This window comes from Pleurodeles waltl, chromosome 6 (assembly GCF_031143425.1).
Source record: "Pleurodeles waltl isolate 20211129_DDA chromosome 6, aPleWal1.hap1.20221129, whole genome shotgun sequence".
NCBI classification, from domain to species: domain Eukaryota; kingdom Metazoa; phylum Chordata; class Amphibia; order Caudata; family Salamandridae; genus Pleurodeles; species Pleurodeles waltl.
The window spans coordinates 1,591,437,899-1,591,452,464 of NC_090445.1; the positions used below are offsets into that span (position 1 = coordinate 1,591,437,899).

General features: G+C 41.6%; 1 protein-coding gene across 4 annotated transcripts in view; it reads left to right on the forward strand.

The window, feature by feature from the left end:
- Positions 1-14,566, forward strand: part of EXD3 (exonuclease 3'-5' domain containing 3) — a 1,916,540-nt gene that overhangs the window by 493,302 nt on the left and 1,408,672 nt on the right. For all 4 annotated transcript variants that reach the window (XM_069241413.1, XM_069241412.1, XM_069241414.1 and 1 more), the window contains one exon: positions 11,046-11,213. In XM_069241413.1, coding sequence (XP_069097514.1) covers positions 11,046-11,213 — 168 coding nt within the window. The remainder of the gene's footprint in view (positions 1-11,045; positions 11,214-14,566) is intronic.

Sequence of the window (14,566 nt, forward strand, 5' to 3'; positions counted from 1 at the left end):
AGCTTCGCCCCTCTTAGCTTCACACTCTCAACCGCATCTTCCACTAAGAGAGGAGTCACTTTCTCATCTAATGCCTCCCATAACACCGGCGCTGCCCACCGGTTCAGGAGTCCTGCCACACCAGAGAACGGGTCAGTTGCTAACCACCCGGGAATCGATCTGGCTTCTGCCCCACGCTGCCTTCCGCTCTCTGCCTCACTTTTCTTACGTCCCCAAAGAGGCATTATTGACTTATACCCCACTTCTGGTACCAAATGTCATATCCAGGTGGCTGGTTGACACCTGTTCGGTATAAGTCAATAAGGACGCTCAATAAAGGACCACACAGCAATTATAAATATAATTTAGCTTTACTAGAATTTCAGGTAAATTTAGGCATTTAGCACATTAATAATAGTAGAATAAGAATAGCAATGAAAAGCATCCATTTTATATATAAGTACACTACAAAGAGCATCTATGCATATATATAAGCAAAAAGTTCATTGACAGATATAAGTTTTGATTAACTGTATACCAAAATGCATCACACTACGATGTTCAGGAAGCAAAATATAAATGAGTTGAATACTTCAGATAAGCTTTGATTTACTGCACACCAAAATGCATGTTTCAATTACTGCAACAGGCTCACACTATGATGTTCAGGAAGCAAAATATAAACGAGCTGAATACTTCAGGTTATAAACACAGTGCAAGCATAAATAATCAATCATAATAATAGAGCAGAGAAACAAAGGCCTTTCATCACTGTGTGGAACTTAATTTAGTCCACGAAATGCTGGGAAGCCCTCTACCGCCTGCTTGGACCTCTCTCCCCCTCAAGCATCACGGTCAGCAAAACAGGGAGGCAGCGCTGGGCCATGGCAGCTTTCACAACTCCATCTGCGAGCTTCAAATCCCTCACCCACACTTCAGTGCTTAAATAACTCGAAGCTTGGATTCTATCTCATTCTGGCATTTTCTAGCTATGTTATCAGCACTTGGCTGCTCTGCCCTTCTCCAGCCTTTGTTTTAATTCCATCTTCTCCATGTACTCTCGTTCTCAAGGTTGAGACGGAGTCTTCTACACAAACAAGCTTGAAAATAATATCATGAACTTTTCCACGTTGTTTGGGGGGGGGGTTTCAGCAGGCATCACACTCATCTACACTGCTCAAGCTAATTAACCCTTCGCGTCACAATGTCTTCCGCACCTTTCCCTATACTGATCAGCAAGTTATAATATACATTCTTTCATATAAAACAACATATCCAGTAGATAAAATCTGAATTCAGGCAACAATCATAAGTGCTTTTGTAACATTTCCATAAAAAAACACATATATATATATATATATATATATATATATATATATATATATATATAATACAAAAATAATGCTTGGGTATATATATATATTTTAATTAACATTTGGGTTGAAAAAACAATTATTTAGGTTTAGAATGAAAAAAAAATACTAGTTTAACTGTTTCCATGAAGGTAAGTAATTCAATCTTCTCATACCCAGGACGATACAGTGCAATATAACAGAAACACATACAAAAATTGCCATTTTCCAATTCCATCTAGGCTCGTTGTGACCAAAATTATTTACACATTTATTAAAGTTATTGCCTAGGTGTTCGTTGGCATTAGCCCAAAGTATTTGAAGCACAATTTACATAGAGGGAACCAGCTGCGACAAGATCGTAGACCGAAAAGGCAAGATAGTTTTGAGGTACTTTGCAATTGAAAATACAATGTAGGGTGTGATGTCCGACCTTCAACGTCTCAATGCCACCCCATATTGACAAATTCCCAAGATGTGGCAAAGAGGCACACCCCAGTGCTTACGTTGTCTGATATATATATATATTGGGCAACGAACAGTAAATGTTCATCTTTCTCTTCTGTTTCCCTGCAAACTGGGCAAAGTTTGCAACCTTCAGTTGGACCCTTCCACTTGCTACTAACAGTTGCAAGTGGTAGGGTTCCCAACGTAAGTCTTATATAGAGGTATTTTGTGAATGGGGGATCAATCTCATCAAGGAAATGCTAAAACCTGCTAGTCAGCTTGCTAGGATTCAGTGATTGGGTAATTTTCCCAAACGATTGTCTTCACCAATTTACCTGCAGAGAGGGTAATAGATGCTGGATGGTTCCACAGATCACTCAGACCCAGGTTAGATAATGTCTGTTTTATATATTTCAACCATGTAATGTCACTGCTCCTTTTTGTGTGCCAAAATATCCGTAAATCATCTCCTGTAAGGTTCCAGTTCAACTTTAAACCAGACCCCTATCCAATATAGAATTGGTTTAAGCCTAACTTTGGCAGTTATGGATTGCATATCCAGATCCATTTTGAAAATTAATGGAGTGCTTTGGGGAAGTTTTAGTACCGCCCTCAGAAGTTTATTTTCTGCATCCCTCAGTGGGTCGACCTTACGATGACCCCAAAGTTCTGATTCATACACTCCGGTGGCCACTGCTTGTGCTCTCCATATTTCTGAAAGAGGTGATATATGGTAAAAAGAGGTGTTTTTTTTGCAGAGTTCAAGGTGGCTGCCGTCTTGTGGTTAAGGAGAAGCGTACTCTTGGTAATCTGGCTAGCCCAAAAGTTACCACGAAATAGGCTGATTCCCAAATAATCAATTACTAGTTTTGACAGCCAGGCCATGATTAATACAGAAAAGATTGAACCTGGCAAGTAAGGTCTCAGTTTCTTTGGAAGTTTTTGACACTAATATCGTGTCATCGGTGAACAATAAAATTGGCGTTTTTATGCTACCCCCAAAACTGGGAAGTCATTTTCACAGCCCAACAGGAAATCAACATAGCCATTTATAAGTAGTAGGAATAGGGTTAGGGCAAGAATGCATCCTTGTTGAACCCATTTGACAACTTTAATCTGGTCTGTTGTTTCTCCATTATCTCCCAAACTAATTTCGGCGTAATTGTCAGTATGTAGGCACACTATGATATCCAGAAAGGCATATGGTAACCCTGCTTCTCTTAAGATATGCCAGAGTATGTCTCTTGGGACCATATCAAATGCAGCCTTCAAGTCGAAGAATACTACATAAAGACTGCCCCCTTTTAAATCCACCACTTTATATTTTAAGAGCTGGAATCTAAAGGCTTGATCTACTGTGCTCGTCCTGGAGCGAAACTCCACTTGAAACTGGGAAAGAAACTTATTGTCTTTGATCCATGTCTGTAAACGATCCAATTTGATTGCAGAATATTTTTTGGGCTGCAACAATCAGGCTTATGGGTCAATAATTTTCTGGGTCAGATTTTGAGCCCTTCTTACGAATAGGAACTATCTCTGCTCATTTCCAGGTGGCAGGAATTTGGGCACCAGCCATAATGGCATTAGCAATACAATTTAAATAAGGTGCCCAAATATTGAGCTCGGATTTATATAGATCCACAGCTGTCTTATCCAGCCCAGGGGCCTTGCCTTCTTTCTGTGCGCAAATAGCATGACTTGTATAGCTAAGGAAAATAATTCTATAGCGTCAACTTGCACCCTCGTAGGCATACTGCTTATACCAGGTAGAACAGTGGCTGTTTCTATAGGCAGCTCTTCAGAATCTGTGGTATTATAAACAACGGAACCAGTGGTGTCTTCACTACAGAGAACTTGAAAATGACTAACCCAATCTTGGGAGTGATATGTTATTCCCTCGCCTCATTATGTTTGTTTAACCACCATGGCTAATCATATGTGAGAAAGCTGCCTAATTCCCTGACTGGACAGCATACAAAATGTTTTCTCAAACAGTTGTGTCCCATATATTACTTTGGCCTGTTTTTGGGTCTCTTTATAATTGGCTCTGGCAGGCCGGACATCAAGGAAAGGACCTTTTTTAATAGTTTTGATCAGGTGGAACCTAGCTGTTCTACAGGATTTGTTGTACTCTGTTGGGTTGGTAGTTGGCAGAGTGCACGGCCTTGGAAGGGGTTTGGTGAAGAAAGAATTCTTCAGTTCCTTGAAGCACTTGTTAGGGAGAACCATAATGATATGCAGAGAGGCCAGACTCTCCAAATGTGGACAGTGTTGAACAATTGGGCGTAAGTGACCTCATTATTGGCTACAGTGTTCCACCTAATGTTCCTCCAATTATTGGTGATAGATACATTTCCACTGGGCAATTCCAATCGCCAACCAGGAAGATTGGGCTTGCCCCAGTGGTTGATGGAGGTTGAGAAACGGGGAGAAATGATTGCTTTCATATCTCTGGGTAACTTCCATGTCAATAAGGTTAGATTTACTGTGCAAGTCCAAATATACAGTTGACGTTAGATAAGTATTCCTCCTAAAAAGTGGGCCTCCTTGTTAGATTTGAGGTTGTTTGACCATTAAAAGCTCTGATATGACAACAGAAGGGATAGGTCTATCATCTCTAAAACTATCTTAGCCATAGATGATATACAAGGACCGAAAATTGTGGCGTAAATCACAGTTGGTGGTCTTCATCACACACAATGATCCTTAGAAGGGCTGAGGGCTCAGTGCTTACATTGAAATCTCCTCCAATTATAACAGCAGCCCTATTACCTGCCCTTTCTATACAGTATCTCAATAATAATTAAACCTGAGACAGTCGACTTTGTACACGTTGTATAAAAAAGTTTTTTTCACATTCCAGGTTGAAAGTTCGAAACCTAGTATATCAGGGGAACCAATGATTAGTTGTTTTGCCCGACACCTCACACCAGTACTAACTCATGTGGCAAGTCCCTAAGATGGCATTACCAGCCTAAGACCTTATGGCTGGTACAAAAAAAGTTTGGAAGCCTTGCTTACGGGATGGCAGTATTTTCCTTGTTTCCTGAAACATGATAGCATTGCTTTGTCGATGAAAGTTCCCCAGTCTTCTTGAGGCATTTTATTCCTTAATCCCGCAGTGTTCCATGACACTATTGACAAAATATTGGTTTTGGAGGTGTCAGTGGTCTGAACTTAATGCTGAGATATTGTAATCGCTGTATTAGGCATGCGTGGCAGGGTTTGCATGAGTGGCCTTCTCGAGGAAGCCAATGACTGAGTTATATTCACATTGTCAGTATCTGAAGATTTCTCCTGCCAAAAATTTACTTTGGCCCTTGCTGATCACCTGGAAGCGAGGTTTCCAAGTGGCTCCAGTCAGTCGACGAGGGAGTATGGGAAGAGACTAAGGGTCTCTCATATCTTTCCAATGCAAACGGATGAATCTTTAACTGAATCTTAGAGTTGGATGGTGGAAAAGTAAGGGCTTCAAGTCAGAGGAGACCACTTACAACAGAAGAATGTTTTACAGTCAGCTTAATAGATTCTGGGCTATAACCTACTGAAGAGAAACATGAGGCCCCCAAGGATGTTTTAGCGGATTACACTATGACAATTTCGGATATTTCTAATCCAGTGGGTGAATTTGTTGATTAGAGAAGCCTCCTTGTCTCCAAGGTGTGGCTGAAGTTTAGGAAAGTCTGTCATATAGACTATCCTGCTAGAAAGGGAACATTCACTACCTAAGCCGTCGCCTAGCCGGCTTCTAAAACTGGTTGCTAAGGGTTTAGGTTGTAGGGGCTGTAGAAGTGAGGGTGCAGACAGGTTAAGCTTGGAAGTATTATGATTATTAGCTACGGGAGTCTTGGGCAAGAAGGAAAGGGGTCCATGCAGGATAGTGGATTTGTACCTCTTGCCCACTTCTAGTAAGATTCCAGGTGGCCAATCAAAGGCCCCTTTGTAATATTTGGGGTTTGGATCTACCATACGCCTTAGGGTGCTGAGAAGGCTCACAGCTATTTCTCCTGAGACAATACAGGGGGCCTGAGGGTGCTTTCTTTGGATGACCAAGTGATAATGTTTTCGGTAGAGGGTCAGAATGGGAAGTAACACCCCCAGAGGTTTGTAAGGAACATACATCTGCCCCATAACGCTCTTTCACAATCCTTGTTAGAGAATGGCTTGTGGGCATACTAGACTGGAGATATCAAAGATAGTACTCTGTTTACAAGCACGCCTTAGTTCTTGGGTCGGAAATTTCTGCCCTCATGATATTACCAATTTCCTCTAGATCCTTTATTTGGTCCCTAATCTCATCTGGTGCTGTTTACAGTGCATTACTAGCTGCTCTCAAGCTGGACTCATTGATTGGTACATCACAAGGTGCCAAGGGTGAGAAATGGTTTGTGCAAAGTATCATAGTTTCTAAACGAAACATGGAGTTCAATTTGGGTTTGGGTTTAAGAAATTGATACAGAATTGCCCTCAGCGGTAGATACCTATTTATGGGTAACGGAGGGGTCATTGGACCTAGGGTCCTGTTTTTAGGTGTCTTTTCACTAAATAATGGAGCGACTTCAGTTTTTTTTTTTTTTGGTATGGTGATTGAGGTTGGATTATGTGGGTGTAAAATTTGTTCTACTTCCTGGATGATCCCATTGATGTCTTGCATGGTGCATTTGTTTGTGGGCTAGACTAGGGCTATTCTTGTTTATAGGCTCTTCTAAAAGATTTTCATTGCACTTTATTTTTCCCATATTTATTTCAGGTTCTGACCGGGGCCCTTTTTATTAACAGGGCAGTAGTATAAGGGTATGAACAATAAAACCTTGGGTAAGAATAAAGTAAAGCAATAAGTAATGCAGTACAATTACCCTGTATGCTCTTGATAAATAGCAACAACATAGTAGTGCAGTAACAATGAAGAGCAAGTTTACAATAACTAGAGTTTATCAGCCTAGAAGGCCTCTGTGTTTAGGAAGTTAGCCATAGTCAGTGTCTTTATGAAGTAAAGAGGAAAGAATCTGATGAGCATAGGACTCTCAGGTTGGTTAAGAAACACTTTAAATGGAAATATAAATAAACCTCATGGCTAAAAATACTCAGTCTACCCAAAGTTAAATCACTCAGTTTCTTCTAATAACGATTAATTCACAGAAGGAAGTTAAAACTTTAAAGGAGCCAAGGTGGGTGGCCCAGCCTCGATCGGCCATGGAGAGCGGCAGATGGGTCCGCTCTGGTAGTGTTCTGGAAAGTATACTGAGCCTATTGCTCATTAGGCGTAGTTGTGTAGGGTACACGTTTTGGCTTGCCAATGCGCTTTATTATTAAAAGGATTTGGTACTCTGATTCTCTGACTGCAACCAGAAAGATCATTAGACATTCACTAGAGTTTACTAATAATCAAAAGCCAACAGTGCTTTGATAGAACCTCAACATGAATATTTGTTGCCACAAAAAGTGTGTGCACCTCCTCCCTGCAGGCCTGTTTTAAGGATTCTGTTACAGCCTTGTAAATTGAAGCAGAGTAGGAACATGAACGGGCTCCATGGTGAAAGTTATCTGTATTCCTCTTGCTTTTCTATAGACACTCTCACTTTGTAGTCACAAAAAAAAAACACCAAGCTCCCTAGGAAATGGAGCATGACATTTAGCCTTTATGTTTGAATGCAGAGTGAATGTGACAAGATAAGAACAAGATTTAAATCCCTGTTGACAGAAAGTGAAGTCTAGGAAGGATACAGTGAACAAGATTTGAGGAAGGACATTGATGAACTTAAGCTGGACAGCCTAAAACAAATAGAGCCAGAAAATAGAAAGCAAGGAAATGTGAGTTACATACCACAAAGCCAGTGGTAAGTAATGGGCAGAATTCATCCCAAGGGAAGCTTTCTGAAAGTCCCCAATATGTCTTCAGTAAACGAGACAGTTGTGCTGTCTGGGAGGCTTCAACCCTAAAAAAGTAGAGCCTGAAACAAATGTGCAGTAGAAGGATACTAGTCCTCCATGCTCCAGTGGTGGGTCAAAGAGGAAGGAAGCCTACAGAAGTTGACCAATAAGAAGCAAGCAAATGAGTGACAATAAATCCAGCAAGTTGTAACCAATGGGTGGCCTCTAAGACCCCTGTAAAATGACATGTCATGCACCAAATCGAGCATCTCTAGAGCAGTTTGTTTAAAGAAAAAATATGTTAAAGAAGATGTTAGGTTAGGACTCCTGCCATTGAGAGAAACTCACATGTCCACTTAGACCTGCCTAAATGTTGATGAGAATTATTCACTCTTCGTAGGTGTACTGGTACACACTTAAAAAAAAAAAGCTGTGATCCTTTTTGGTCAAGAATTTGATCCCTCTGACAACAATACATGACACGTTGCCATTAATGCCATACAGTAAGCGCTCCAAATGATAACTCCCTGTTGAAATAATCTATCCCAGGAAAGCTTTAAGCAGTTATTGAAGAAGGCAATTATTAGTCAATCAAATCAAAACGATCTTGAATCGTTCATAATTAAAGCGCACAGCAAGCTAGTCAAAAGAAGCTATTAATTATCAAAGCACCATCTTATTCTTTCATTGGAGATAAAAATCCAGTTTATACACCTGTGCTTCGTTCTATTTGATGTAGGGGGAAGGTTACACAATCCTGGAGATAGAAGAATCAAAGTCTAGTCTGCCACTTTTATTTTTACAATAAATAAAGTCACTTGCCCATGTCATGCTGTTGCCTGGCCTTTGCATTTGACCAGAAAATGTTTTTAGTTCAAAGATTTCCGCGAGCGATTTAAGACGTTGAGAGATGTCATCTGCAAAGTAGTGCGCTTCATTTTAATGTGACTTCCACTTATAATGCAGTATTATCTAGTTTTGCATGGAAATCTGGTTTAAGGAAAGTAAAGAGTACACGTTTGAGATGCCCAGTGAGAAAAGTACCCTTTATGACCCTTGTTTAGTTGAAATCCTAAGATTTAGACTTGACTTAGATCTGGAGTGTTCGAACAGTCTTTCCTAAGCTGTGTTGGCCTTGGTCAGAGAGCCAAAAGAATCTGGCAGATCTTTGGAGGAGTAACTTGAAAGAGGGTCACTGATTTTGACCTGACACAACACTTAACAGTTTTATGATGAAAATCATAAGGGAAAGAGGTGTGCTGATCAATAAGGCATGTTTCCTTACTACTGATTTTCACCGTTCAGGCTCCTAACAAAGTGTACAGCACCCCAAAGTGCAACTGGATTATAAAAAGTCATATTAGGCCCCCTGAATTGCTTAGAATTTAACTAAAGGGAACATTATTTTTCCTACGGCCTGTTTCGGAAGATTGTATTTGCAGCTCAAGAAGAGGGCAACGGCAGCCTATTAACAAGCATTTGCAATGCAGTGGGTCTCGCATTTGCTCGAATTAGAGTGATTAGCGTTGTAAACTCCTAACCGGACTTTTCTTACCACATAAATTGAAAACGAAAAGTAAAATAGTTCCACATAAGCGAGCCGATTCACAGTGCCATGAGCATGAGCGCTAAGGAGAGAGACAAAAGGAAAAAGAACTTCGCTTGCAGTAAAACTTATCAGCAAACATGCAATTAGCCGTGTAAGAGAGGCAATGGCCAAGGAGGTAACAGAACTTCCCCAAGGAGGGACAAACGTAAACCAATTACCAATGTCATGAAAGACTTTTTGAAGGGCAAGCCCACAAACGAATGGTAGTCATTGGCGTGGTTAAAAGCCCAGATACATACCAGCACCTCAGAATAGTAGCACTTAGGCGCTGCTGTGCTCGACCACGAACGAGTGGTAGTGATGAGTGTGGTTAAAAGCCCAGATACATATCAGCACGTTGGAAAAGCAGCGCTTGTGCACTTCTATGCTCAACCTAAAAATTAGGTCGACAAACATCACAGCCATTGAGTTGTAATGTATTGTAAAGACATTTATATAGTGCTTAGAACCCCTGATGAGGAACTGAAGCAGGTAGCACGTTACTCCAGAACCCAGGATTAGTTGTTAATCCAGAAGTTATTGTTGGTTATTGGGATTCGCCTTGTGCTCTCAAGTGAACCACCCCATGCATTAACACCGGAGTGTTGGTTGTAGAGTCAAAGAAAATGAGTTGAATTTCCCATGCAGGTTTCTGTGATTATAGGTGACATTTTGGGATCGCACGTAATCTGAGGGTTTAAAGCGGGTATAAGGAAACATTATTTGCCTGTGATACCGCAATTATATTGTAGCATCTGTAAAGGGCCCCCCTGCCCCGTAATGATGGCCTATAATCATGCTTAAAGAGATGTCTGGAAATACACGGTGTGTGGCTGCTGACTTCTTGATAACACTGGGAGGGCCATGGCCTCTTAATTCACTATCTGATAATGCACGTTGTTGGACTATGGTGTAATGTATCATTATTGCACCGTTTTATTGTCAGCCAGCATTGACCACTCCTGTTCCTCCTGTCCACGACTGCTTCCCATAGCCTCTTCCCCTCTCTAGTGAAATAATGATGTTTTTTTGTAGAAAGATATCCTCTCTGCAGTGAAATCAGTCCGGTGATCTTGTAAAGGGCATAACCTAATATACAACAAAGCCTGCACTGTCGTTTTCACATTTTACGTCCACCTTAACGGCATTACTCTCCAGTACCTGCACGACTGGCACTTTCCTTACTAAAAGTTACTAAAACTTAGACGGGAAAAAACATTATTTATTGCAGAGTTTCTGACAGCACAAAATAATTCTGCCACCCACAGAAACGCTTAGTATCGCGCTCTTACAGTTTGCCTTTTCTTTTGACATGTACAAATTGGCTTTCCTGGAACGCGTGTAAGCACTCGCTGTAAGTTGTTCAAAAGTGTTTTTTTTAGATGTGTACTTAGTGCTGTAGTGAAATTGTGCAGCGCTGTTTTCGGAGCAACGTTGGTGCTTAATAACGCCATGTAAATTAAAACGTGGCCAGCTTGAGTGCCCTGCTCCATCTGCAGCTCTATGCCGTCCCTTTGTTCAGCCTGCCCCGGGGACCTGCCTTTATGTAACTATCTTGGTGGACACTTGTTACACGCTCCCTGTCAAATATGGAGGCAAAGGGGCCAGGGTAACCAATCGGAACGCAATCCAAGTGACAGCAGAAGTTACCCAAGGCTTTAAAGCAACCGAATAACAACAGTAACGTCTCCCGAGGGATTGCTACTGCTTTTGTGTATTTTTCGTTTGGTGGGAGTTTTGGGGGAGCCTTTAAAGAGATGTATAATTTCTCCTCTTTGACATGATAATGTCCTTTTGTATCTGTCTAGCTCCAGGAACGAGCCAGGGAAGGTTTCGCCGGCCTGACCGAGCCTTTGTCTGATCTCTTGGACCTGCTGGCAGTCTGTAACGACGGCAAAGGGAAGGTCAACTCCTTGGGGTATTTCATCGCCAGCGAGTTTCAGGAATGGAAAAAGGAGCGGCCATTGGTTCAGCAGGTTGGTAGCGAGCTGGGGCAGAAGATGGGGTTATTTCAAGGTGAAAGGGCTACTTCATACCACAAATGGATTCTCTCGACCACTTTACCAATTCCAAAGGGGCAGGTGGAATCACAGGAAGTGGCATCACAGGCCATGACTTCACAGGAAGTGACATCAGATCTTAAGACCTCACACATGTTTAGCAGGTCTATCATGAGTACATCTGAGCACATTACAGTACACATGAGAATTGGCGTTGGGGCTTGTGCCAAACAAGTCACTCAACCCTAACTCAAAATCTGGGCCTCGACTTACATTTTTATTTTTTAAAACAATGCCACAAATAAATTTGCAACAAGGAGGACTGTGGCAGTTAATCTGTTCTGCTCAATTGGTTGCAATGGCTGTATTTTAAAACGTCTTACAGGGTTAAGGCACCTGCTGCAGAAATCTTTGTGTACCAACTATATTTCAGAGAATAATAATAATGGCAAGATAACTCTGAAGATTCAAGTATTTGCTGGAGAGATCTGTGTTTTGTCTAGTCCCAGTTTTGATTCAAAGTGGCATAGAGGGTTAATGTGTCTTCTGCAAAGCACATCATGTGACATGCAGATGACAGATTATTATTTTATATAGTTAGATAAGTGGGTTATTTGTTATTTGCAGTTCATAAATTCTAATACTTCTCATAAGCACAGTAGCTATGAAGGACATGCGACTCCTACACCTTGTAAACACTCACTGTCTTCTGTAACAGTTCCTGTACATTGATGTACAGGATTTATTGCCAATGTATAATGTGTACGTGTGATGTAAAGCACTCTGACACCCTGCACTGGGACTAGCAGCACTATAGCACTTTAAACGAAATAAAATAATGGTATATAGATTATTTGTATAAATACTGAGACGGACAGTTACACCTGACATTCTTACAAGTGCATTCATGTCTCTTATATACAGGAACTGAACAAAGTCAAAAGCATGCTTCTGTTAAGTACCTGTGAAGTGATAAGCTGTGAGTCTTTGCTTCCTCTCCATTGCACTTGCATTTATGTGTGAGGCTCCTGATAGCTCCCAGCCAGAATACTCTAACAAAAAGAGACTCGATGGCTGGTCCTTTATCTTCGGCCTTTGTATTGGGCAGAGCTGTAAACTGATAACCCCCCTTCCCACCACCACTGGGCTGCTTGAAAGGAAAGCAGACCATTTCAGGCACTGCTGAATGTGTCCCGGTATCTGAAATAAACACCTGGACAAGTTTAACAAATGTCTATGGGGCCCAATTCCATGGCAGGGTAGACGGTATCTACTCGCATGTACCCTTGACTTGTGCCCTGCAAAGGAGCCCCCTCCTCATTTACTCTTAACAGCCAAGCTAAATGATTAAACAGGTACCTTGACTTTCACATTCCTTTTACTGTTCTGGAAATTCAGCAATTAAACCACATGGTAGAGGTTTGGACCAATCAGAGGACAAGAGACTGCGCAATTAACCTACTGTGGTCTCTAATTGAAAAATTCTACCCATTTATTCCCGTCTTACTCCCTAGCTTTCAGTTTATGCAATAAAGCAAAATAACCAAATATTAGATAGTTGAAATCATAAATAGCTGACATTGATGAAGGTGAAATCTCCAAGATCAACAGTCGGACACATTAAGTCCCTACTGCTGATGTAGTGAACATATAAATCTTCAATGACTTGCCCTCTGACAGGTTGAATTGGCAATACTTAATATCGGTAGGGTTTACTTCCAACAACAGGCTGGACTTAGCTTATATGTTAGCAATTGAATAAATAGGGTTCCTGTGTACTTGCCAGACATTAAACTCTTAGTAGTAAAGAAGCAGTTCCAACCATGTTTTTGGAGGGGGGATAGTTTTGAATGCCATCTGTCCCCCATTCTAAATTCAGTAGGTGAAGGATCTGCGGTTAGATGGAATATCCACCAGAAAGAACATTACTTACTGTAAATAACTTGTTAATGTAGTGTAATTGTGTTTTGGGTGCAGTTCATTTTTAGCTGGAATGCTTAGACAGCTGACTGATGGGTAGATAGCTCCAGGATTTGTGTTCATAAAGTTGCTGGGAATTCAGTGAAAAGAATCAGAAAGTGAAAAACATCTTCACCCAATTTACTTGTGAGCACTAATTCCAGACAGGCCTTCTGGAGCTCTGAAGGTCTGTAGTAAACCTAAGGGCATTTTGTTTCTGAAAATGCTGCGCTACTGCATCCAGCCATGAGATACACCACTTAACACCAGGGTCTGGATTCAGGGCCAGTGTGGCCTAACTCCAGGACTTTCTTTGAGGTGCTTTAGAAACTGCATTTAAAGACATAGGCAGCTTGACCAGACCTAGCCAGGTGCATGCTGCATTGTGATCCTTGTGTCCTGATATTTATGTTAGATTCTGCTTCGATGGAAGATAAGCAGGGAAACTTGAAGAAAGAAAATACAAACACAAGTGAAGCACAGCTGGTCTCACTTTTAGCCTCAGCACTGCGAGGTTCTGCTTTGGTGGAGGTTTCCTCTGGATTGCTAATGAACACTAACTGAGAAACAGCTGTTGACTTGATTAAATGAGTCTTGGATTCTTCAGTGTCAAAGACTGTAAGAACCACAGTAATATTTCAGTCTTTATGGTAGGGGCCATTTTTCTAGAAGAGTAGTAGATTTGAATGGAAAATATATTGCTCTCTCTTTGCCTATAAATCTGGTGAGATGTGTGGCATAAAAGGTGTTTTTGGATCCTGTTTTTTCTTTGTGATGCAGGCAGGTGGTCTTCTATGTCAGTTTAGCAGGGGCAGCTCATCCATAAGGGCGGATGAGTGTTGCTTCCCACCAGCAGCGGCAGCTGCAAACCCTTTCAAAGAAAATGATTATAAACTATGTTTATGATCGTTTTCTTTGAAAGGGGCGGGCCACGGAGGTGACGAGCAATGATGGGGGAGTGCAAAGCACACCCCCCTCACTGCACATGTATGTTTGGCCAGCCGTCTCAGACTGGCCAAACACACATGCTCAGTAGGCTCTCTCCCCTGCCAGCAGCAGCAGCTGCAAAACCTTCCAAAGAAAATGAAAATAAACTATGTTTATTATTGTTTTCTTTGAAAGGGGCGGGACCATGGGGGTGACACACTCCCCCTCACTGCACATGTATGTTTGGCCAGCTGTCTCAGACCGGCCAAACACACATGCTCAGTAGGCACTCTTCAGCCCACAGCACAGTTAACAGGTTGGAGAGAGCTTGCCCAGGCTCCCAGTCTACCTGAGAGCGCCCAGTCTGGGTGATCCCAGCCAATTGTGATGCTACTTTGAGCAGCATCAGGACTGGCCACAGGGCAGGCTGGGAGCCTGTGCCT